This window comes from Prorops nasuta, unplaced genomic scaffold, assembly GCF_024137725.1.
Source record: "Prorops nasuta isolate Cenicafe-Biocafe unplaced genomic scaffold, Cenicafe_Pnas_1.2 PNAS00034, whole genome shotgun sequence".
Taxonomy (NCBI): domain Eukaryota; kingdom Metazoa; phylum Arthropoda; class Insecta; order Hymenoptera; family Bethylidae; genus Prorops; species Prorops nasuta.
The window spans coordinates 41,113-66,919 of record NW_027116831.1 but is presented as its reverse complement, the minus strand read 5'-3'; the positions used below and the strand labels follow the sequence as shown (position 1 = coordinate 66,919).

At 45.3% G+C, this 25,807-nt stretch overlaps 1 protein-coding gene across 1 annotated transcript; it reads left to right on the top strand.

Moving 5' to 3' along the window:
- The first annotated feature begins 17,722 nt into the window (after window positions 1-17,722).
- Window positions 17,723-19,813, top strand: LOC136783560 (protein FAM200A-like). The gene is made up of 3 exons (XM_066743816.1): window positions 17,723-17,842; window positions 17,888-18,031; window positions 18,104-19,813. Exons 1-3 carry the CDS (start codon window positions 17,723-17,725, stop codon window positions 19,811-19,813), a joined length of 1,974 nt encoding a protein of 657 aa, XP_066599913.1.
- Window positions 19,814-25,807: the final 5,994 nt, after the last annotated feature.

Sequence of the window (25,807 nt, the reverse complement as noted above, 5' to 3'; positions counted from 1 at the left end):
ACTCTCCTACACACAGCAAGGTGTCTGACTAACGCTGCCTATCGGTGTGAATCCGTAGCGGAATGGAAGAACAAATAATTATTTGTAGATTTCAGGGTAAAGTTTTCGTATATCCGGCGTTGTACCGCTCTTCCATATCATTTCGGGAGGCTATAGTAAAATTTTCAAAATATTTTGTCATCTACAAGTCTCAAAAAACTTGAATTAGTTGACTAAAGCGTGATTCGTAGCAGCCGACACTGATCACTTTCGATCCCATCGTTTAGCTTCCTGCAGCTTCCAGATGTGTGGCGGTAGTAGGACTAACATCGATGAATCAGTCTGCCAACATAAAAATACACGTTCTCAAGTTGGCACGACACAAGACACTCGTCACACCGGAAAGCCCAGAACTTGCTCTCTTCCCTCATGGATCTCGACGGGACAGGACGTGAAGTCTTCCGCCTCTTTAGTGGCCACGTGGGATACGCGAAATATTGTAATAATTACTTTAATTGTAGTGCTAGAAACGAATAAAAATCATACAAAGCAAACTATACCAGTTCTGGACAAAAAGGGTCACCTTCCTGAAATATCGACACGTAGCCTCTACAGATGATTATGCCCTCGCGCCATCTATCGAAACTGATGCGAAACAACATGGCAGAGCTTCGAATAGGGTAAAACAGATCTACATTAGATAATTTTATAATTTAAGAAAATATTTTTATTTTAGCGTAGAAAGATACACGAAATTAATAAAAGTATTATACATATACCCTACATTATTATTACAATATCCTTCTTAAATTTAAATATATGACTTCCAGATGATTTGTTTGATATATATATATATATATATATATATAAGGTGGAGAGATGAAAGAAGACGATTTCAGAAGGAAGCCTAAATCCAGAATACTGTTTCCCGCCAAATCACTACAATCCTGCCCCTCCTCGAACCCTGTCCCTCCCCTTCCTCAATAATCGGAATCCCATAGGAGTGGACGCAAGGGAAACAATTAATACATAAAGACGCAAGAATTTCTTTTGGTTTACCATATATTGTTACAGGTTTTTCTCTTTATACAAATATTTCTTAATTCCTAAACTTAACCTACGCCAGCCCGTGCCACTCCAGCACCTCCTGCTCCGTGATTTCTGGCTCCCACTCGCTCCAGGGATCTTCCATCTGGAGGTTGATCCTCCTCCATCCGCTGTCCTGGTGCCAGCGTAGCCCCAGGAAGTCGAAGTCCTCCCTGAAGGACCAGGTCTCCAACAATCGGTCAGCCAAGTCATCGTTGGCAGCCCGGGAGGACCTCCTTTCTTCCCGGATCCACCTGATCTCCTCCAGATCCAGGACCACCACTAAAACGAAGACAACAAATTATAACCTCAATAACCATTCACTGTAGCCTAATTTCAACCACCTACAATTATCACATTATTTACCAGAGCGAGTGTGTACCGCCACCCCTCCTGCAAACCGCCTTCCGCCAAAACTTAGGAGACTCGGATATCTTCTTCTTGCCATTTTCCCTTCTCAACGGAACAGTCCCTTTCTACTTTGTCAACACTGTAACCGGCTGGTCTGGAGTTAATCAGAGTACAATATCGTTCCTTACCAAAACCTCACTTTTATACCAAATTTCCCACTCCGCTCGAGATTGCAAAATCAACTTCGTGACGCACGAGATTCACTGCACTACACAACCGATATTATCATGACGACCATTATAAATATATTATTTATAATGATGCTAAGCCTCACGCAGATCTCCTGGACCCATGCATACAACATCACTCACCTGAAACACAACCCCGGTATCTTCTTCGAAAAAATCGCAGCCCTACAGTACTATCCTGTGCTATGGAAGGCCGCCACAACCATTGACATCGCCAATTTGACTAGTCAAGCCCCTAATCTCGGACAATTCTACGACGCTCTCTTCTATGTGTGCAAGGGCAACATCTCTTGCATCAATGACAGTAAACTCGAAGAAATCGGACGCAAAATTGTTGACACTGAACTTTTTGCTTCAATACTTCGCCGAGGCTTACATCCTACGGACCTTAATCGGAACCGTAGAAGCGCTCCTCTAGGATTCGTAGGAGGACTCTCTAAAACCCTTTTTGGTACCTTGACTGAAGAAGATGGCGAATACTACACCAGCGAAATACTAAAGCTACAGGAAAAAGGAGCACACACCGCCCATTTGTTGGAAAAACAGACGCACGTGGTACAGTCGGAATTCTCCGCCTTGCACCTTTCTATCACTAGCCTAAATAACCATACCCAAGAGCTTCAAGAACAAACCAAGGCCTTGGCTGACGCTATCGCTCTCACCGATGACGCCCTCGAACAAGAAAAACACGCGAGGGTACATCGAGATTATATCCGGCAAATGGGAATGTACACAGACCAATACAGGACCAGTATTTTATTCCTTGTGGATGCTGTTCTCTTCGCGCGTCGTGGAATTTTGCACCCCATGATACTTACACCTACCCGGTTACAACAGGCCTTGCAGGAAGCCACCCTCAAGACCGGATTTTCCCTGCCCTTCGATGAAAAAAAAACTAATGATGGAAGATATCCAAGAACTCTCTCACCTACATGTTAATCATTACAAAGGACAACTGGTGGTCGTCATTGAAATTCCTCTCCTTAACAAGGAAGAATACCATGTGTAAAAAACCTATCCTTATCCAACTCACTATAATCGTCCCGATAACCAAACTATCACCACCTTTATTGAACCTGCCCATCCCTACCTGGCAGTCTCCTCTTTCCAACGCTTCTACACCCCCATTCCTTCCGAATCTCTCTCCCATTGCCTCCATCACCTGAAAACATACTACTGCGCTCCTGGAGCACCCCTTCATAAGATCTCGTATAACCAGGAATGTGAGTTATCCATCCTCCAACACCATGACAACACACAATGGACTGGTTGCGACATCAGGGTCGCCTCTTTCAGCGGTCCCTTCTGGACACCCCTGGTCCAACCACGAACCTGGTTATACTCTCTACCAAAACCTGAACAAATCACCCTTATTTGCTAAGGAAACGTAAGAGGGACTGAAACCATCCTTGGAGATGGAATTATACAGTTAGAAGCTGGGTGCTTCTCGGACACTACATCTACTCAGTGAAGCCAGATCGTGGACGGACTTTCGTCCCCACCACGCCGTCTGCTGCGCACGCAGCTCTCACACAAAGGAAGCAGCTGCTAGGTCCGTGAGATGCTTCACCAGTCGTTGCACGCACGCTTTTCCACCGGTACATACGTGTATCGGTCTTCTCCGACAAGCTTCGGTAGATCTCGGGAGCGAGAAGGAACCAGACCTCTCTCTTTCTCTATACTACGTTAACCAAACGACTCGCAAAGTAAAACAAAATCCTTTTCCTAATGCTTCGATAAGAGTTAAATTATCGAAGGTCCCAGCCCGAAAAATTAAAACTTTCCTATATTAGTTTTCAATTATTATAAAATGATTATATGTAGCCATTAACTTACTAAATTTGATAACAAATACAAAAAATGCGTTCATATAATATCAAATGAGTTGAGGTATAATAAACTCAATGTTTATGTCTTAATCTGTTAACAAATGCATTTTTATATTTATTATTGAGTCCAAGAAGTTAATGGTTATTAAAAAAAAAATTCCCCGTAATGAAAAAAAATGAAAAAAATGATAATCTGTGACAAGAATCGAACCCGAGCCCCACAGCGTGACAATCTGTCATCCTACCGCCTGCGCTACAAGGACTCACTTATCGTTACAAGGGCAAAACAGCCTATTATCGGTTTACTCTAATTTTCTTATTAACTCGTCATAAACGATCAAGAATTAGCTGAAATAAGAAGTACATTTATTTACACAGTATTATTACATATGACTTATTATATTTTTTAATTTGAAGCATACATTTTACATGAAGATACGATAGTTTAAGGGTATCCATGCAGTACTTTAAATACAAAAACTGTATTCATATGTTCCTCTGTCATTAATTATTCTATTACACGTAACATATAATATTGCTTAATTTATTCGTGATCGGGGGTGTTTACATTTTCCGGTGACAAATTACTTACCTTTATAACTTGATGATCAAGGTTAATTCTTTCGAATATACCTTTACATATTAAATTGGTGGGAAACTATACCAATTTCGATATGAAAATATTGTTATTTAACCCAGCTCTTATGGGTAGCTCTAGCTGTTAAAGTGACATTTCAGTTCTTATGGAGCAGCTGACTCAACAATTTCAAGCGTAAGTATACTCTTACTTTTCACAGTATATAATGTAAAATTTGAAAAGTATAATATGTCTTGTGTAATATTTTAGCATAATTTACACAAGGCAGTTATTACTAAATTAACAGTTTTAATTTATGTTTCATTTCATAATTTATTTTTCAGAATGTCGAGCGACGAATCATTGTTAGATAGTAAGTACAATTTTTTCACCTTCCAGCACATTCTATATTTTAAGTATTAGTTTAATTAATTGAATGAATTTGTTTGTCTTAGAAGAAATGGAAGAAGAATTGGCTGCCTTGGCTGGGCCGGCTGAGGTGGGTCCAACCACCAACCAGCGTATCACTGCGCTGGAAAAGCTGCTGAAGGGGCTGCAACAACAACAACAGCAGCAACAACAGCAGCAGCAACAACAGCAGCAGCAGCAACAACAGCCGCAGCAGCAGCAAATAATGCCGGCGCGTCTCTGTAAGTATTAATATTTAATATATTTATTTATTATTTCTCCTCTAGTCATTTATACTATCTTTCTTTCTCATTTGCCATTTGTGCGTCGCTTTGGTAATGTGTTCCTTTATGTAGTAAAGAATTCACACACTTCAGTCAATTTACTATCATAAATGTTTCTTTTCGTTAATTCTTTATAAATTAAATTATACATTTTCCAATATTTTACAGATAACAGATATGGTGGTGGAAAGGCGCGCCGGCATTGGGCGCAATTGCGCGGTGGAGGATGGGGAGGAGGAGAACAAGGAGGAAGAGGAGGAGGACAGGGAGGAAGAGGGTGGGGTGGAAGAGGAGGAGGAAGGGGATGGGGAGGGAAAGGAGGCTATGCTCCAATAATAAAAAATTTTTATATAAATTAAAAAAAAAATAAATCAAAAATATAATTAAAATTAAATCTTTTGTTGAAATTCATTTTTATCTCCCTATCACTTATTTTAACCCTAATAAGTACAGTGGTACTTACGGTGTACCACAATGCTATTGGACATTTATTTCTGTAAAAGTTTTATTTATTAGTATCTATAGATGGTTATAGGTTTTTCTAAAAGCTAAGAGGTTTTTTTACAATACTCTCTCATAAAAATTACCATTTAATTTGTTATTAAATTGTTATAAATAAACAAACAATATAACGATGATTTATCAGAAAAAAATCATTATAGAGCTTATTTAATGTTCAATTTTTACGAAAATTTAGACTTGGGGGTTTTGAGGTATGCTGATTACGATTCCGGGGTCACTTTTTCAAAATTCAAAATGGTGGATTCAAAATGGCGGACCGAGAAATTATTTATATCACATATTCTGCTCTAAAAATAACTACTCGCGGGTTTTCGAGGTCGCTGAATAGAACTCTGTTAATAGAATTTGTCAAATTACGTTCGCACACTCGAAAGTAACTAGTATTATAATTATCTGCTGCTTAGTCAGAATTTTGTATTATTTGGAGGGTGAAATGTAGTCTTTTAACATTTTTCCATATCGAAAATTTAAATTTCCATCTAATCCATTTAAAAATAAGAATTCTACTTGCAGATTCTTATTCAGCGACCCCAAAAGCCCCCAAGTAAGAGTTTTCATGTCAAAATAGTTAATAGAAAAATGTGAGCTTCTAAGGGTTAAACATTAAAGGTACCATCTTTAGGTGACATGACATTTTTAAAATAAAACAACCAAAAAATATTTATCGGTGCGTTTAGTGTAAGTAATATTACCGATTAGACCTTGAAGCAAATATCGGTATTACATAATTTTATAGTTAATGATACTGTTGCTTCAAATATACATAGTTAATATTAATATTGAGAGCAAGATAGTTACAAGTATTTGCATTGATATGAAATATATATTGTAACGTGGTGGAAACCCGTTACAGAAAAATGATTATTGTTAGCTCTGCTTAGGTCTCCCCCTTAGTGCCTCCCGTCCCCTTGAGTATGCATGTGAGTAAGTGAGTGAGCGTAGATGAACCTTCCGTGTGATGGTAATGTAGTTGCCCGCTGAAGGGATATTGTAATTGCCATCCACGGAAGGAGAGTAAATGTTTTTAGGACAGGGTATGATTGCGGATTGAGCGAATGTCAGTAGGTTGTATATTAGTTAAGATTAAATATTATATTTCTAATGGTAAATTTTATTCGTAGCTTATAAGACCGATTCCCTGCTCCAACATGAGCTAGAAAACTGTTATTGTCCTATCCTTTACGCTCCCATGCCCGAATGCCTATAATGCCCTCTCTCTCTAACCTTCCTGCCGAGCGCGGTTGTTTACGCGACGCTCCTACCGTCCCCTTACCCAGTCTCCCCGCCGAGCGCTTCGCCGGTTCCTTCCCGTTACCGCGCCGCGCCTCGAGCGCCAGGCAGCGAGTCCCAGTCCCCTCCCCTTACCGCGCTGACGCCTCGCGCGCCTAGCGGCGTTCTCCTCGGCCCGCGCCACTACCGGCCCATCGTTGCCGACCCCGCACCGCATCGCCCCGCTGCCGAACCACGAAGCATAGTGTCGTCTGCTGCTAAGGACGACCACGCAGGATTCTAGCGCAGGAGCTAGCCAGCCGGCTATCATGCCAAGTATATGGGTGATTAGCCGGAACGGCGAGAAATATGGATCGCGGACCCATACCGGATTAATGATTGGTCCCTGGATCCCGATCACCAATATGACACCCCGGAATGAGGGAAATGATTGAGAGGACGGAGGAATATCCGTCAAATTGGGCCAGATCTTGTTCTACTATCAGAGCATCAGTACGTGGTCTAAGTAGAGAGCTGGGTCGTCGCCGCAATCATTGAAATTCGGTGTAATTCAATATTGCGGGCCCCAGCCATCGATTAATTGGAGTTAACGCGGAGTTCTCGTGGCGGACGTCGTGGGATCGCTGGAGTTCATCGTCGGAGCCGCCGGAGAATTTTCCCTCGCCCCTTTCCCTTCCCCTTTTGCCTCCCCTAGTGTTCCTGTTAATTAGTGTTTAATGAAATCATTGTGCGCGTATAATAAGTGTGCCAGGACATCGCGGGAGGCCTCTCCCCCCGAGATTTGTTAGTGTGAATAAAGATTGTGTCCTCGTAATTGGATCGTGTATATTAATAATTTATTTTAACCCGGAATTCCCTTTCCGCCGGTTACAAATTGGCGCCCAACGTGGGGCCCCGCCGCGTAGAGTGTCCGAAGTGCCCGCGAGTGCAGTGATTTCATTAAAAAAGTGCAGTTTCCGAATTTTCTCCTGGTCTTCCCCTACTCCCCCCCCCCCTCCCCTACTGGGTTCGGCCGTTGGCTCTGGCGGTGACCTCCCGCGTTTCCGTGCGTCGCGGGTGCGGGTCGGGTGCTCGTGACCTATAGTGTTTGTTTTGATTTTCGAACTTCAGAAGTTTTCGCGAGTGATTCAAACTGTTCGAATTGAAAAATTGCCGCTGCCGCCTGCCTTACCGACCGCCGCCGCCACCGCCATCTGCCGCCGCCGCTGCTGCACCTGCCGCCACCTGCCATACCGACGTCTCTCTTCCCCCACCGCCAACGAAGTGCTGGGACCGCTGCTTCCCTGGTCGGCGTAAAAGGTAGGTGATGAGCATTTCTCCACCCTCCCCTCCCGGTTTTTCCCTCGAAACATATCGCGACGTTGTTCGTACCCTCCCCTTACAGATTATTTTACTAATTTTACGCTCCTACGGACTACAAATTTCCGGGTCTCCCTCAATTCTTCGCGATCGACTTTTCAGGTTTCGTAGTCGTTTTTTGTTCGGAGACATGTCCATCCCGTGGGAAATGGACCTTGACGTTCGGGCCGCCGGGAACAGAACCGAATCTTTCGAGAGTGACAATAGTGGGAATTCCTACTATTGGGACTCCATGCTCGCGCCGGACGTAATGCCTCCCCCGCGAACGAACTTGACCTTCCCCTTAGATTGCGACCTACCCCCCTCCGCTAATATAATTGCCACCCCTGCGCCAAGACTACCCTTAGCTACCCCCGTGGAACCCCGCAACCCCCATGGATCTCGGGAGATCCATTTAATTGATTTATCGTGCGACGAAATCCCTCCCACCCCTCGACGGGAGGTGGTTCAACCCCGTCGCAACGCAGTTAGTTTTTCCTCCCCCGTAGCGACCACTATTGCCGAAGAATCGACTTCGCGTTTACAGGAATCCACCAGGACGGAAGCAGCTTCCCGGAACAACCCCTTTCACCCTTGTTCATTTTCAGGAAGAACGGAACCTCGCTATGAGAATTTGCCCTTAGCCCCCCCTCCCGCCGATCAACCCCCGCCCCGGCCGCGTAAATTTTCGTCATTTCAGGATCCTAGCGCCCCGGATCGTGTGCCGCTACCCCGAACGCTACCCGCCACCCCTTTGACGCACCCCTCCCCTACCCCCTACCAACCTGCCTTCCCCCCTCCCTCCCGAACTACCCCTCTACTCTGCCACCCTTCCCCCAGGTGGAATCCTGCCTCGATCCTCCATAGTACCTACACTATGGCCCCGTCCCGTCCCAACCCTCCTCCTCCCCTGGCAACCCCTAGATGGCACGGACCGAACCAGTATGAAGCGACGTCGCCTATGGCCCGTCAGGCTTCATACCCAGTACGTTCTAACGCCGAATCTAGTGCCCCTTACTTTCCGACCCATACTCCCACCCCTATGCTCACCCCTACCCCAATCCCGGAACATTCCCAACAACCCCCTCAGCCTAGCACCCTTCGAGAGTTCGATCCTTATTACTTAAATTCCTCCCACCTATCAGAGACCCTTACCCCGGAAATGCGCGCGTGGGATAGTCTCACTAAATATATCCCTGTGTTCACCGGACAATTCGACGAGGACCCTCGAGAGTTTCTGGCTTCCTTGCACGAGTTGATCCAAGGTCGAAATCTAGCGGCCCCGGCCGTCTTACGCGCTCTCCCCTCTGCCCTCGCCGGAACCGCGTTAACCTGGTTCCGACTGGAAAGTCCTGCATGGACAGGATATTACGATTTCGTCCAGGCTTTCTGCAAAACCTTCGCCGTCAAATACCCCGCCCACGTAATCCGACGAGAAGCCACCGCTCGAACCCAAGGACCACAGGAACGACCGCTGGACTTCATTATGAAAATTAGGAGAATTTTGGGACGAATGGACCCCCCTATGGAATTGGAGCAGCAACTGGACCTGGCCTACCACAATCTACTTCCCCTGTATCGCCAGAAGATAGCTAGAGAAGAGCTGTCCAGTTTCCAGGACCTGATCAACGAGTGCCATCGAGTGGACACCAGAAGGTTGGCTGATCGTTCCAAGCATCCTCCCCCTCCCCTGCCCTCTGCGTCCCTATTCCCTACTGAGGCGTATAACCCCCTTACCAGCCCTCGTAATCCTGCCGCCCCCATTGAAGCCGAATTAACCCTAGTCCAAGGAAAAGAACCTACCCTCACCGTCACTCCCAGTTCCCCGACCCCCAATAAACCCTCCTCCCCGACCTCCCCCCAGTCCAAACCCTCCCAAGGCCCCCGCAACAAACCCGCAAAAATTCCTCAAGACAGTACCCCTCCTACCCTGCCGAATACTCCTCTCGATCCTAATCAACCCCTTCCTGGAAGCCCAGCCACTGGAGACACGGATTCCCACAAGATGAGGCCACCCCCGAACACCTGCTGGAATTGTCATCGCCCAGGACATCATTTTCCCCAGTGCTCCCACCCACGAGGGAAATTCTGTTGCCGTTGTGGACGGATGGGCACGGTCACTAAGACCTGCCCCACCTGTAAAGATAAGCCGAGCCCGGGAAACGAAGGATCGGGACATCGTTAGGACTCGACGATTCAACTCCCGACCCCAAGAGTCCCAATACCGCCCTGGATTCCCTCCCCGAACTCTCCCCTGCCTCCCCCATCGAACATGATCCCAGATATTTCCTAAATTTACGCATTGGCCAACACACCTTCCCCGCTCTGCTGGATAGCGGTGCGGCCCGCTCATATTTCGGGAAGAGAATAGGAGACCTCCTGAAAAACCACCTACGTCACATAGTAGCATATATACAAGTTGCTAATGGAGCCGTCGAACCAGCCCAAGGAGAAGCCCGAGTCCGATTCCACTTGGACGGGCAGACGGAAGTCCTGGCGATTCGGGTGTGCCAAGCCCTAGGATACGACTGCATCCTAGGAGTGGATTTTTTGGAAGCCCTGCAGATCACCCTGGACTTCGCAAACCTGACGTGGCGCACTCCTAACTCTCCCTCTCGACCCTTACGCCCTCCCTCTCCTACCGAACCCCCCGTTGAACTTACCCTTGATGGCCTAGCCCTAGTGGCTCCCTCTCCTAGCGAAAAGGAAACCCTCCAAACCCTCTGCCGAACCCTGATGCCCATTTCCGACCAATCCCTCCCCCCTACTCCCCTCACCTCCCACTATATTGATATCCAAGGTCACCCTCCCATTAAACAACGTCCCCGCCGTCTATCCCCTGCCATGCTAAAGGTTGCGCACGCGGAGGTACGGGACATGCTGGCCGCTGGAATAATTGAAACATCCAGTAGTGCATGGAGCAGCTGTCCCGTCATTATCAAGAAAAGTACTGGCAAATTTCGCTTTTGCATCGACTACCGAGATGTCAACCGCGTAACCAAGAAGGACGCCTACCCCCTGCCCAACATCGATGCCATCCTCGACGGATTAAGAACAGCCCGCTACATCACCAAATTCGACCTGAGCCAAGCTTACTTCCAAGTCCCCGTAGACCCCGAATCCCGAGAAATAACTGCCTTTACCGTCCCCGGAGCCGGCCTTTTCCAGTTCACCCGAATGCCCTTTGGCCTTACCAACGCCCCCGCCACCTTCCAGCGACTGATGGACCGACTTATCAAACCCGAATGGTCCACCCACGTCTTCGCATACCTGGATGACATCATTATCGTCAACGAAACCTTCGAAGAACATGCGGAGTACGTGGAGAAAGTCCTAAAAGCACTAAAAGCCGCTAACTTGACCGTCAACCCCGAGAAGAGCGAGCTATGCTGTCAGCAGGTCAGTTACCTGGGCTACATCATCGATAAGGAAGGATTGAAGGCCGACCCCGAAAAGATCGCCCCCGTCGTACAATACCCCGCCCCGCGAAACATCAAGGAACTACAACGCTTTCTGGGGATGGTGGGCTGGTACGCCCGCTTCATAGACAAATTCTCCGAGCACAAGGTCCCACTAACGCGGCTCCTGAAGAAAGACGCACCCTGGAAGTGGGAAGAAGCACAACAGACCGCCTTCGAAACCTTAAAGTCCGCCCTGTCCTCTACCCCTGTCCTCCTCCGCCCTGATTTCTCCAAACCCTTTATAGTCCAGACCGATGCCAGCAACTCCGCGATAGGAGCGGTCCTGACACAAATGAGCAGCGGAGCGGAGCTTCCGGTAGTGTTCGCGAGCCGGGTGCTGAGCCCCGCGGAACGAAACTACTCCACGACGGAAAAAGAGTGTTTGGCGGTATTGTGGGCCGTGAAGAAGTTCCGCCCCTATATAGAGGGTACGGCATTCCGAGTAATTACCGACCATAGTAGTTTGCGGTGGTTGCAGCGGCTACGCGATCCCACTGGGAGGCTCGCCCGTTGGGCATTGGCCTTGCAATCGTTCGATATGACGATCGAACATAGGAAAGGCTCTGCTAATGTTGTCCCTGATGCCCTCTCCCGCATGTATCCCTCCCTTGTCACCGCCCTGGCCACCATAGGATCTTCCCAAAATCATTGGTATTTGAATCGCTTGAAGAATGTACAAGAAGCTCCCTGGAAATACCCGGATTGGAAAGTTCACGAGGACAAGTTGTACTACCATCGCCCAAATCCACTGATAGAACCCGCCATGGAAGATATGAATGCCTGGAAATTAGTATTGCCTCCCGAAAGCCGCCCCCGAGCCCTTAGCGACGCACACGATCCTCCCCAGTCCGGCCATTTAGGAATCGAAAAGACTTATGCCCGCCTAGCCCAAGATTTCTATTGGCCAGGAATTTATCACTCCGTAGTGAAGTATATCCGAACTTGCCGTGCCTGTCAGACCCACAAACAGTCCACCCAAGGCCCCCCAGGACTGATGAGAGAACGAGTCGTCGAAGAACCATGGACCCTAGTAGCTGCAGACGTTATGGGACCGCTTCCGCAAAGCAAAAACCAGAACAAATATCTGTTGGTCTTTCAGGACACCTTCACCAAGTACGTAGAGTTGAAAGCTTTGCGGAAGGCGGATGGCAGATCCATCGCTGCCGCTTTTTCTTCCCTTATCGTCCATCGCTGGGGATGTCCGACGTTCTTCCTGACCGACAACGGCACGGAGTTCGTAAACAAGGATATTAAAGCCCTGACAGAAGCTTACGGAATTACCCAAATCACCACCCCCCCCTACCACGCCCAAGCCAACCCCGTAGAGCGCGTAAACCGGACCCTAAAGACCATGCTCGCGATGTACGTTGAGGGAGACCACCGCGAATGGGACAAAAAACTCGAAGCGCTGCAGTTTGCCCTAAATACGTCAACCCAGAGTTCGACCCAATTTTCCCCCGCGTTTCTCAATTTTGGCCGCCACCCCTTACCGATCCGAACCCTCGCAAAAGAACCCTCCCCTACCGAATACGAACCCCGCGATACCGTAACCTGGGCAGACAGAGTTACCAATTTAGGACATTTGCGAGACTTGGTCCGGAAGAATTTAGGGGACGCCACTCTCCGCCAAGCCGCCCGGTATGACCAAGGACGACGGAACGTCGAGTTCAAGGAGGGCGACCAAGTCTTGCGCAAGTATTACGTACTCTCGTCCGGCACCCAGGGATTTGCAGCTAAACTTGCCCCCAAATTCATAGGCCCCTATACTATTGATACTGTCCTATCCCCAGCAGTCTACCGTCTTAAGGCCGAAGACGGCACGCTAGTGAAACGAGTGCACGTGAAAGACCTGAAACCCTATTTTGCTACCCCTACCGATAACCTTCCCCCCGTCGAATCCCCACGCGATCACCCCCGCCCCCGATTTCAGAAAAAGACCACAGTGCAGGATAGGAGTTCGAGCGACGCCAGGCCGAGAGGAACACACTCCAGTACGGAGTCCACACCGGCACTTCAGCGACCCCGGACCCCGGTTACCGTCCCTAAACCCCCGAATAGCGAACGCCCACCCCCTCGCTCCCCCGTCCGACTTCGGCCCCGAACCCAACGTCCACCCCCCCCGCTAATCTGTTAATATTAAGAACCGCCACAACCCCGCTAATTGGTTTTTGCCCATTTACAGGATGCTGCCACACCATCGGGCCGGACCGAGGAGGATGTTGGGCCGGGAGGGTCGGACTCCGCCGGGGAGCCCACCCCGATCCCCGACCGAGCCCGGGCCCTCCTTCGGCGTCCGCGATCCCTTTCCCCCGGCCCGCGAACTATATTATCCCCCTATTGTCGCCGGCGACGAGGCCGGCGGGATCCAGCCCCTCCCGCCAATGACGGAGGAGCTTCGTCGGAAGCTTCACTTGTCTTGGCGGGAGGCGGCTAAGCCGCGGCCGCTGCAGCTCCCCACCAAGGAGGAGGCTGCTGCGGTGCGGACCGCGGCCCGGGAGGTACGGGAGGCGCTGGAGAAGCTAGAACCTCCGCGCCGATCCCGCCTCCCGGAGATGGATCCCGCCGACCTCGACGCCTATTACTCCCCGATCGCGTCGATGGAGCCCTACCAATCCTCCCCCCCTTCCCAGCCCCCCCGCCGCCCTGTTACCCCCGAACCTCCCCGCCCGCCCCGCCACGTCCATTTCTCCCTGCCCCCCGTCCCTGGTCCGCCGTCCTCTCGACCGCCCGTACCCCCATTCCGTCCCACTTGTCCCTCTCCCGTCCCCGGCTCCTCCGGCTCCCTCCTCCGCCCCCCCTCTGCTGTAATGTCCCCCCTTCCCCCCTTTCAGCCCCAGGCTGCCCCGGTCCGCCCCCTAATGCCTCCCCGAACCTCCCCTCGTTCCTTCGCCCCTGCCCCATCCACCATCCCTCCCCTAATGTCCCTCAATATCTCCCCCCCTCCCCAACTATCCCGTCCCAGTCCTCCCCGCGGCCCTATGACCCCCCTTCTGTCCCTACAGACCTCCCCTCCCCCTCCTTCCTCCCTCACCTCCTACTCTCCCCCTTCCTCCCCTATTCCCTCTTTCCCTCCCGCTCCCCGACGTCAGCCGTCCCCGGGCCCCGTTCCCGCAGGAGCGGGGGTCACCCCCACCCACCGGCCCAACCCCAAGGGGTGCTGGGCTTGCGGCGGGAGTGGGCATTCCTTCCGGGGATGCCCACAACCCAACCGCCTTCTTTTTTGTTTCGGTTGTGGGTGGGAGGGGGTGACCAACGCCACCTGCCCCCATTGTCGCCGCTCGTAAGGAGCCCGGCCGACTGACGCCGATCCCCTGTCCGTCCTATTCCCCCCCCCCCCCTATATGTCTATGTTGAAATAGTCCCCTATATGTGTTGCCCTTAGCCCGTTGCCCCAGCCGCCCGAAAATTAGCCGATACCCCGCCGCCCTAAGAAGCTAGCCCCTGAACCGTTGCGCCTAAATAGTTCGAAATTTCCCGTATTATGTGGATTTGCTTAAGTTGCAGTGGATGAGAGCGGTCAGTCGCTATTTCAAATACCGCCGCAGTCTCAATCGCGCGAATTGATAGGTCCATGTTCGAATCACGGGTCGAGTTCCCGCGTAGCGCTCGCCTCATCCATATAGAGTTCGGCTCGCGATCGCCCAGTCCCCCTCAAGCTGTTGCGGCTTTGGGCAAGCCAATTAGTTTCGGGAAAGTAACCCCGGACGGGGAAAAGCCCCCCCGGTTCCAACACACCTCCTCTTTCCTCATCCAGGAGCTCATCGCCGACCAAGCCGTCCAGGTAAGCGTTTATTTCAAATTTATTGGCATGGTGGTGGCGTGTGTGGTGTGTGTGTGGTTGTGTGGATCGGCGCACTGGTTGCAGCGGTCATTCCGCGCGAATTTAGCACTCGACTCGCGTCCGCGTTCCGCCGGAACCCCCCCCCCGACCCCTGCCGCGGGTTTCCTCCCGCTACCTGACGGTAGTAACGTAGAAATTGAAGGACAAATTGGGCCACACAAGCCCTAAGGGCTCGACGACCCAATTTTCTCCACGGTTCTCCCAGAAAAGGACATTTTTTGATTATTTTATTAATGGGCAGGAGCCCTAGTAGTCGGTGCAGTGGCACCTAGATAAATTAAGAGCTCCTGTAGTTCTGGTGGCACGACAGTGCCAGATTTTAGTCTGATAGTTAAGAAGGCGCGTAGCGCCACCCCTTTGAGTTGTATCGAGTCAGGAGCGCGATAATGCGCTAGATATTCTGAATTATGTACAGTTAGTAGTAAGTTGCGTTGTCCTTCCGCATAAGGACCCTTTAGTAGATTAAGCATATTTCCCCCTTTTTATAGAAAATTTGAAAATTTCCGAGGCACATTCTCCCGCGATGGTTTAGAGTGTAAGTTTTTGTAAATAGTAGGTTAAGTTAGTATAGCACCCCCTACCCCCCCGAGGTCCGAGCTAAGTGGGGAGGAGTTGTAACGTGGTGGAAACCCGTTACAGAAAAATGATTATTGTTAGCTCTGCTTAGGTCTCCCCCTTAGTGCCTCCCGTCCCCTTGAGTATGCATGTGAGTAAGTGAGTGAGCGTAGATGAACCTTCCGTGTGATGGTAATGTAGTTGCCCGCTGAAGGGATATTGTAATTGCCATCCACGGAAGGAGAGTAAATGTTTTTAGGACAGGGTATGATTGCGGATTGAGCGAATGTCAGTAGGTTGTATATTAGTTAAGATTAAATATTATATTTCTAATGGTAAATTTTATTCGTAGCTTATAAGACCGATTCCCTGCTCCAACATGAGCTAGAAAACTGTTATTGTCCTATCCTTTACGCTCCCATGCCCGAATGCCTATAATGCCCTCTCTCTCTAACCTTCCTGCCGAGCGCGGTTGTTTACGCGACGCTCCTACCGTCCCCTTACCCAGTCTCCCCGCCGAGCGCTTCGCCGGTTCCTTCCCGTTACCGCGCCGCGCCTCGAGCGCCAGGCAGCGAGTCCCAGTCCCCTCCCCTTACCGCGCTGACGCCTCGCGCGCCTAGCGGCGTTCTCCTCGGCCCGCGCCACTACCGGCCCATCGTTGCCGACCCCGCACCGCATCGCCCCGCTGCCGAACCACGAAGCATAGTGTCGTCTGCTGCTAAGGACGACCACGCAGGATTCTAGCGCAGGAGCTAGCCAGCCGGCTATCATGCCAAGTATATGGGTGATTAGCCGGAACGGCGAGAAATATGGATCGCGGACCCATACCGGATTAATGATTGGTCCCTGGATCCCGATCACCAATATGACACCCCGGAATGAGGGAAATGATTGAGAGGACGGAGGAATATCCGTCAAATTGGGCCAGATCTTGTTCTACTATCAGAGCATCAGTACGTGGTCTAAGTAGAGAGCTGGGTCGTCGCCGCAATCATTGAAATTCGGTGTAATTCAATATTGCGGGCCCCAGCCATCGATTAATTGGAGTTAACGCGGAGTTCTCGTGGCGGACGTCGTGGGATCGCTGGAGTTCATCGTCGGAGCCGCCGGAGAATTTTCCCTCGCCCCTTTCCCTTCCCCTTTTGCCTCCCCTAGTGTTCCTGTTAATTAGTGTTTAATGAAATCATTGTGCGCGTATAATAAGTGTGCCAGGACATCGCGGGAGGCCTCTCCCCCCGAGATTTGTTAGTGTGAATAAAGATTGTGTCCTCGTAATTGGATCGTGTATATTAATAATTTATTTTAACCCGGAATTCCCTTTCCGCCGGTTACAATATATATATATATATATATGTAAGAAAATAAAGTAATCGAGCATTTTTTAATTATCATATAAAACATCATAAGTTATTCAATTACACGTAACATATATTATTACTTAGTTTGTCGTGTTAGATTTGCTTTCAAACTAAGTTGAAAAAAGAAAAGAAAATGAATATCATTTCACGAGAGCATCGTCTAACATTGTCTGTTTATCTAAGAACTATCGGAAGGTTTTGTAGCGTAAGTGGTTAGGTGCTTGCTCTATACGTTGAACGTCGCAGGTTCGAGTCCTCTTAAAGATTTTTCCTTTTTTTTTTATTTTGATAATTGTCCAGATAAATTTCACCTGTATTTGAATCCAAGATGTAAACAATAATACGACTTTTCAGCAAATATCTATGTGTCTCGTTCAGTCGGTTTCAATCGGTTGAATTGAACGACTTAAAATTAAATACGCGAATAAAGTTTTGCAAATTTAAGTAATTTATCAAACGTATTTTTCTATCGTATTTCAAAAATTTAATTGCACACAAATTTTTCACGTTAATATCAATAGTGTTTTGGTTGGCTTTAGTGTACCTTACGTGAAAAGTGATTTTTGTGTTGAGGATATTTCCGGCTAATTTCATAAGGGATTAAATATTCATAATTGTGAGTACAATATTTATAATACAAATAAATTGTAGAAAAATGGATATTGAATTAAAAGAGAAAAAGAGTTCAAGTAAAAAGTTCCAAATTGATTGGTATGACGAATATCCATCTTGGGAGAACTGGGTGCTTAGAGTGACCGGTAGAGACGATTTATTCGTTTGTCTTGCATGCGAAAAAATGTATTCTTGCGGTGTTTCACAGATTAAAAGGCACGCAGGCCAGAAAAATCATATAGAAAATATGATAAAGAAGAAAATTCCACTCGATGACGAAATAGCATATCCCAATACATCTGAAAATGATCAATTTCGTTTTAATGATATAGTAAAAGTAGCTGAACTTAACGTAGCAGCGTTTTTCGCAGAGCACCAAATAGCATTTGAAAATAGTAGAGAATAACTTTTATTATTTCAAGAGATTGGTAAAGAGCCGGACGTTCTTCAATCTATGACTTTGGGAAAGACAAAAATAAGAAATATTATTACTAAAGTCTTATGTCCCTATGAGACAGAACGAGTAAGTGAAGATTTGAAACGTCATAGATTTTCTGTTTTTGTAGATGAAACTACAGACAGTACGAACGAGAAAAAAATGACTCTTATAACAAGACATGTGGACAGTAAATCATTGCGTACACAAGATAATTTACTGAATTTAATTAATTTAGACGCAAAAGACTGTTCTGCGGACAAAATTTTTAATGCATTCAAAAATGAATTGAATAAAAGAGAGATACCTCTAACCAACATCATTGGATTAAGCTGTGATAATGCATCAGTTATGATTGGAAGAAATGACTCTTTCAAAACAAGGCTTTTAAATATTTGTCCACAATTGATAACAATGCCATGCATTTGTTATTCTTTAGCATTAACAGCTTCTAGTGCATGTAAGACATTGCCAAACGAATGCACAATTTTCATAAAAAAAATTGTGTCTTTTATAAATGGAAGTACTAAAAGATTTGCTATATTTAAAGAATTTCAGGAATCTTTTGAAAATAACACTAAAAATTTAGTGAAGTATGGAGAAACGCGTTGGCTTTTGCGTCAAAAATGTATTGAACGCATTCTGGAAAAGTGGGATACTATACACGAGTTTTTGGTAGAGCAGCAACTTGAAAAGATCAAAAAAGCAGAGGAATTGTTAATTATAATGGAAAATAGCGAAACAAAAGCATATTTATATTTTTTGGAAAATGTTTTAAGAAAGTTTAATACTTTTAACGCTCTGTTTCAAAGTAAAGAAACAAAAATTCACTTACTGAATAAATGTTCAAGAAATTTTATTTTATTTTTCTTTCAAAAATTTATTAAACCTATATTATTAAAGCAAGATGTATTTTTGCCTTTTGTACGCAATGCAAGATTTTCAAGAATTGAAAACCTTCTTCCTATAGAGACCATTAATATAGGTCCTAATTGTGCTAGTTATTTGAGAATAATGTTGAAAGAAAAAAAAATTACTGAAGCACAAGTGAAAACAATTCGACAGAATTGTTTATCCTTCTTCATAAAAGCGAGTGAAGAAATTCGTGATCGCTTCCCAATATTCGATAATTTATTAGAAAATCTGAGTATTTTTGAAAAGGACGTGACATTATTTGATCAGGATCGAGAAGCTAGTAGCTTCCAATTAATGCAAATATGCCGTCGATTAGGCAATTACAATGAAAATGAAATTATAAACGAATGGGAATCTCTAAATGTAAAAGAAAGCGATATTAAAAAGAAATATTGGTCAAAATTAGAATTTGATGACATGTGGATAGCAATATGTTCTGCCCAAAATGAAAAAGAGGAATTGAGATATCCACAATTGCGGAAATTGTTAAGCGTAGTGAGATCTCTTCCTCACTTAAACGCTGAGGCAGAACGATGTTTTTCTATGCTACCCGATATTAAAAGCAAGAAAAGAAATAGACTTGTGCATAAAACAATTAATGCTACGTGTGTCATCAAATATGCACTTAGAGTAAGCAATGAAACACCTATCTCTATGAATATCACAAAGAAGCACTTACAAATAATGAAAAATAATTGGTATGAGTCACATAATGTTAAACCAGAGAGTAGTTTACATTTATATACTTATAACGAGAGTGATGATGATATAGATTATGAATAAAATGAAAGTCTGCTTTGGCGACTACTTTGCAAAGCATAAAATATTAAATTTTAGTCTGTCAAGGCGACTACTTTGCAAAGCTTATATGCACAATAATTAAGTCTGCTTTGACGACTACTTTGCAAAGCTTAATAAGAGAATTAAGTCTGCTTTGGCGACTACTTTGCAAAGCTTCAATAAAAAATTTCAGTCGGTTTTTCGCGACTACTTTGCAAAGCTCATTAAAATTAAAGTCTGTCTTTGACGACTACCTCGCAAAGCTTTGAAATTTTCAGTCTGTTCTTAACGACTACTTTGCGAGGCAAAACTAAGAATATTAATGAAATGAAATATCTTTAGGTACAGAGGATTGTTTAGTGGGTAGAGTTTGGGCTTTAAAGATCCAGGGAGTTTGAGCCAGCGTGTAATTCCCGACACAAAGGTGATTCCTGGAGGCCATGAGTCCCACACTATCAACGAGCAGACAAATTCCTACCATAATTAATTGGAAGGATGAGCCTACTGGTTGGTGTGCGTAAAAGCATTTTAACCTCTTAAAAAGAAAGAAAAAAAAAAATCAATCCCAAAAGACCATATCCTTCTTCAATTTTTGTACATTATTCCTCTTTCGTGTCACAGCTCCAAATTGTAAACCTTATGAAGACTGTATTTCCAATCATGTTTTAAATATTTTTTAATATATATCGAAAACAATTCAAAATTGTACAAAAATTGCGTATTGAAAATGTTGCGTGCAAAAGCGTATAACGAAAATACGGTGTGCACAGCAGCTCTATAAATTTAAAAGCACATGAAAACGTAAAAAATTCTGATTGATGTTGCTAACATATGTATCAATTAAATACGTTACCGTTTTACAAATTTTTTCCCCCATAATACATAAAAATTATTTTCAACAATAACTAATTGTCTTCAATTGCAAAAGCCTTCTTTCAACGATAGACTTTGTATACTTTTCGATCTATTGGATCGATCAGCTGTTTGACTGTACGAAATTTCTAAGTTCAATGGCCTTTAGTGTTTCTATACGATGCCAAACAATGTTTATAATGCTATCCTTTTCCCGCACTATATTCATTGCACGCTCTCTCTCGCACACGGTGTCTTAGCTATTTGTTGCGTAACATATATTGTGTCTGTTTTATTTCGTACTTTTAAAGCAGACGTTTTGATCACCTGTTAATAAGGCATGTAGTTTCCTAGTCATAAAAACGCATTGTTTTGACTGCTCGCCTTTACTCGGTCTGTCGACCGTGTTTATTTTTAAAGATCAATCTGCCGAATTTCGGTGCATCAACTGTACAGAAATAAATCAATCACGAATAAATTAAGCAATATTATATGTTACGTGTAATAGAATAATTAATGACAGAGGAACATATGAATACAGTTTTTGTATTTAAAGTACTGCATGGATACCCTTAAACTATCGTATCTTCATGTAAAATGTATGCTTCAAATTAAAAAATATAATAAGTCATATGTAATAATACTGTGTAAATAAATGTACTTCTTATTTCAGCTAATTCTTGATCGTTTATGACGAGTTAATAAGAAAATTAGAGTAAACCGATAATAGGCTGTTTTGCCCTTGTAACGATAAGTGAGTCCTTGTAGCGCAGGCGGTAGGATGACAGATTGTCACGCTGTGGGGCTCGGGTTCGATTCTTGTCACAGATTATCATTTTTTTCATTTTTTTTCATTACGGGGAATTTTTTTTTTAATAACCATTAACTTCTTGGACTCAATAATAAATATAAAAATGCATTTGTTAACAGATTAAGACATAAACATTGAGTTTATTATACCTCAACTCATTTGATATTATATGAACGCATTTTTTGTATTTGTTATCAAATTTAGTAAGTTAATGGCTACATATAATCATTTTATAATAATTGAAAACTAATATAGGAAAGTTTTAATTTTTCGGGCTGGGACCTTCGATAATTTAACTCTTATCGAAGCATTAGGAAAAGGATTTTGTTTTACTTTGCGAGTCGTTTGGTTAACGTAGTATAGAGAAAGAGAGAGGTCTGGTTCCTTCTCGCTCCCGAGATCTACCGAAGCTTGTCGGAGAAGACCGATACACGTATGTACCGGTGGAAAAGCGTGCGTGCAACGACTGGTGAAGCATCTCACGGACCTAGCAGCTGCTTTCTTTGTGTGAGAGCTGCGTGCGCAGCAGACGCCGTGGAGGGGACGAAAGTCCGTCCACGATCTGGCTTCACTGCATCTACTCTGCTACGATCTCTGTAAATCCTGATGGTGTCCGATGTGACCCACTTCGAAGCCCTAGAGCCGATGCCTCTCCCCGATCTTATACCTGAAGGTCACCTACCAGCCCTACAGAAACTGATAAAGATACAGCCTATTAAAACTAAACTATTAGCGGACTGGAATCTGTCCAAAAACAGCGTAGCCTTCAAGGACATAGCCCAAGAAGCAAAGGACCTACAGAGTCAAGATTCTACCACCCTTAGAGCATCTATCATCTCATATGCTTCATCCGCAGATCTCTTTTTATATTCATTATATTAATTGCTGCGGCCCTGTGGTTTAAACGAAATCTGACACATGCGCGTGCCAGCCCGACGTCAACCACATCCATCAGAGTTCAAAGCACTCCAACGATAGCAGCCGAGAGCATGCCAATGCTTCCTGTACGCACCGTCAGCATGCCATTTCAACAACCGATTCGCCACGCCCAGAGTATGCCCTACCTGGAACCAATATCAATGCCACGGGACTCGCTACCCTTTAGTTAATAAGCACCAAACTCTTCTAAAAACTTTCGACAGTTGGCCTACCCCATACTTCTTGTCCTGGAAACATTGACCTCCACAGGACAATGTTTCATCTAAGGGGGAAGGTGTAACGTAGGGGTCAGCCACCTCGCCGAAGCAAAGTAGATCGCACGCGTCCGTGTGCAATACCGGTAGTATTGCACATTGCTGCCACCCGGACTTCTTTTCCGGAAATGCATCAAACCCTGGGCGTCGGCCGTGGATGTGGAGACTTTTTGGTTGTCATGTGTCGAAAGATCATGGCGCTACTGACGACACATGACCTATTAAGCCTCCTACATATATGCGAGTTCCGCGACCCTCAAGTCGAGTCTTATTCTGTGCAAGCTTAGCCGCTGCCGTATCATCCGCGTTCCAAGGTCGTAACTCTAGTGTTCGTTCCACGGGAGCAGAGTACTTCACCGTATTCTAACAAACCTCTTGCCCAGTCGCTGTGTACTGGTAGTTAAGTTTAGTAATAGTAAATCCGAACCAAGTCGTGTAGAAATCATCGCGTGTGTGTATCTTTCAGTCGTGCCTAACACGTATCGTTCTGAAAGATAACAACAACTACTACGAACTGATCATAGTTAACTAGTGCGCGTAACCCACAATCATAAGAGAGTCTAGTCTCAGTAATAGTTGTGACGAATAGTCCATAAGCCTGCGTATGCTGCTACAGCATAATTAGCGTTTACTGTAAGTATAATTGTAATACCTGAAATTACATAGTTTTGTGTCAAACCTGCTGTTCCAACGTATGTTAATACATACTATCATTCACCCCGAATCTTGCGAACTCATTACATTCTTATCGCTCGGAGTGTAATACTTTGGTATATTGTACTGTGAGTCGCAAAAGCTCAGTCGGCGTTTCTACTGACCCAGACTGTAGTGTCAAGTCAGCCGAAATTCGACCGATAGGCGGCCACGACTACCCAGTACGTAACAATCCGTAGCGGAATGGAAGAACAAATAATTATTTGTAGATTTCAGGGTTAGGTTTTCGTTTATCCGGCGTTGTACCGCCCTTCCATATCATTTCGGGAGGCTACAGTAAAATTTTCAAAGTATTTTGTCATCTATAAGTCTCAAAAAACTTGAATTAGTTGACGAAAGCATGACTCGTAGCAGCCGACGCTGATCACTAAGTTGTGTAGCGCATCAGCGTCGGCTGCTACGAGTCATGCTTTCGTCAACTAATTCAAGTTTTTTGAGACTTGCAGATGACAAAATACTTTGAAAATTTTACTGTAGCCTCCCGAAATGATATGGAAGAGCGGTACAACGCCGGATATACGAAAACCTAACCCTGAAATCTACAAATAATTATTTGTTCTTCCATTCCGCTACGGATTCACACCGACAGGCAGCGTTAGCCAGACACCTTGCTGTGTGTAGGAGAGTTGGTTTGTTTAGCGGGAAATGGTGGGGAGAGAGTGGGTACCCCTTCTGAAGCGAAGAGAGCTAATAGGCTTGTCCTTGTCTAATGCACTGTGAAACTTCTCCATCGGTAAAACAGTGTAAAACTTGTCTTTCAATAGCTAATTTACTTTTTCAAAAATATCTTCCACATTTTTAGGTATATTTATTTCTTCTTGGTCTCAAATTAGTCATAGAACTTTTCTTTAGCGCCCTACAAGGCCTAATTTTCAATATTATTATGACCAACAAAATTACAAGTATTTATAATTTTTATGAAAATTTTTTTTTATAATTTTGAGAAACCGAGTTTGTAGTGCGCTTCAGTACAGTCAAAAGAGTAAATTTAATCTCTACAAAAAGTTCATATTCCTAATAGTTTGGAAGATAAATTTGAATGAATCTTTGAGTCGCTCAATGCATCCCCTTAAATACATTTGTTACAATTGAATTAAAAATCCAAGGAGAAAGGTTCCCACACATACTGACTATTGGAGTTGAATCGACTTTTGGCCTTTTCACTCCTGCATTCTGGTACTTGAAACAGGCAAAGATGAAATCATTGAAAGATTGGCACAGTAAGAATAATCCAATATTCAGGAAAACGTCATCTATTGCTCAGCCATAATTTAAGGATGAGACTCATTGGATGAAATGCTGTAAAATTGAGTTAATAACTGCTGATTGTTTTCCTCTGTTAGCTATGCTAGTATTCTATGCCAAAGGCAGTATACTGGTCATTGGTATGGATGAAAAAATGCACGTTTATTCTCAATGGGAAAAAAGTCATCCCAAAAATTAATTCGACTCCATTTTGCAGCACCAGATATCTGACCAGTTTCAAAAATGTGTAGAAATTTGCGAAAGGAAAATCTAAGGACTCTGGCACAGGAAATATTATAAGGACGATTCGCCAATAAATCTCCCATGTCATCTTTGTCAAGAGTTAGCAGCATAAATGCGAGAGTAATTAGTGCTAAAAAGAAACGTGGTATGCAAAACGACAATGTCAGCTTTGAATATATGCTTGATTGCAGCTTATTCAAAGCTTTGCGAATTGCTTGTCCAGTCTTGCCCCAGTATCAACTCAAGTATTTGATGAAACTAGTGAAGTCTAGCAAGGTCAGATGTTGGTAAAAAGTCAAATGTTGATTAACAAATGGAATGATTCATGTGTAAGCGTATCTCCGAACACACCACAGGCGGGCATAGACATTATAGCACTAGAGATGTACAGAAGAGGGGGGATCGATAAAGTAGGCCGATAAGAGCCGAGGATAGCCGAAAAGGAGAAAGAGGAAAGGTTTGAAAAGGAGAACTGAGCGGACAGTCAGTCGCTAATTAGATGTAAACAGAGTTCAAGGTGTAGGAGAGTGTATTATATCAATAAAATGGGCGAGTTGCCTGAATGCTGAAGACTTGTGCTTGCTTGACTTTCCCCGTATAAACCCGATAGCTACCTACAGTTTACTCTCAGAAGTGGGATAAAAGGGCCAGACACGACGCAGAATATGAGCCGAGTGCAGTTAGAACAATTAAATGTGGAAGGTCTTCGGGATGTGGCGAGACAGTGGGAGGTGGACTCATCGGGTCCTCGAGCAACACTTTTGCAACGACTAATAAATCATAGCGAGATAACGGGCAGAGTGGCGACTGGGGTGTTGGTGAATCCAAGTCCGGATGACGGTGGAAACAGATCAGACACATTAGAACAGGAGCCGCCAGTGGAGATGGTACCACGGGCGGATGCAAATGGTTTTGCGCGTCAGGATCCGGGAACATCAG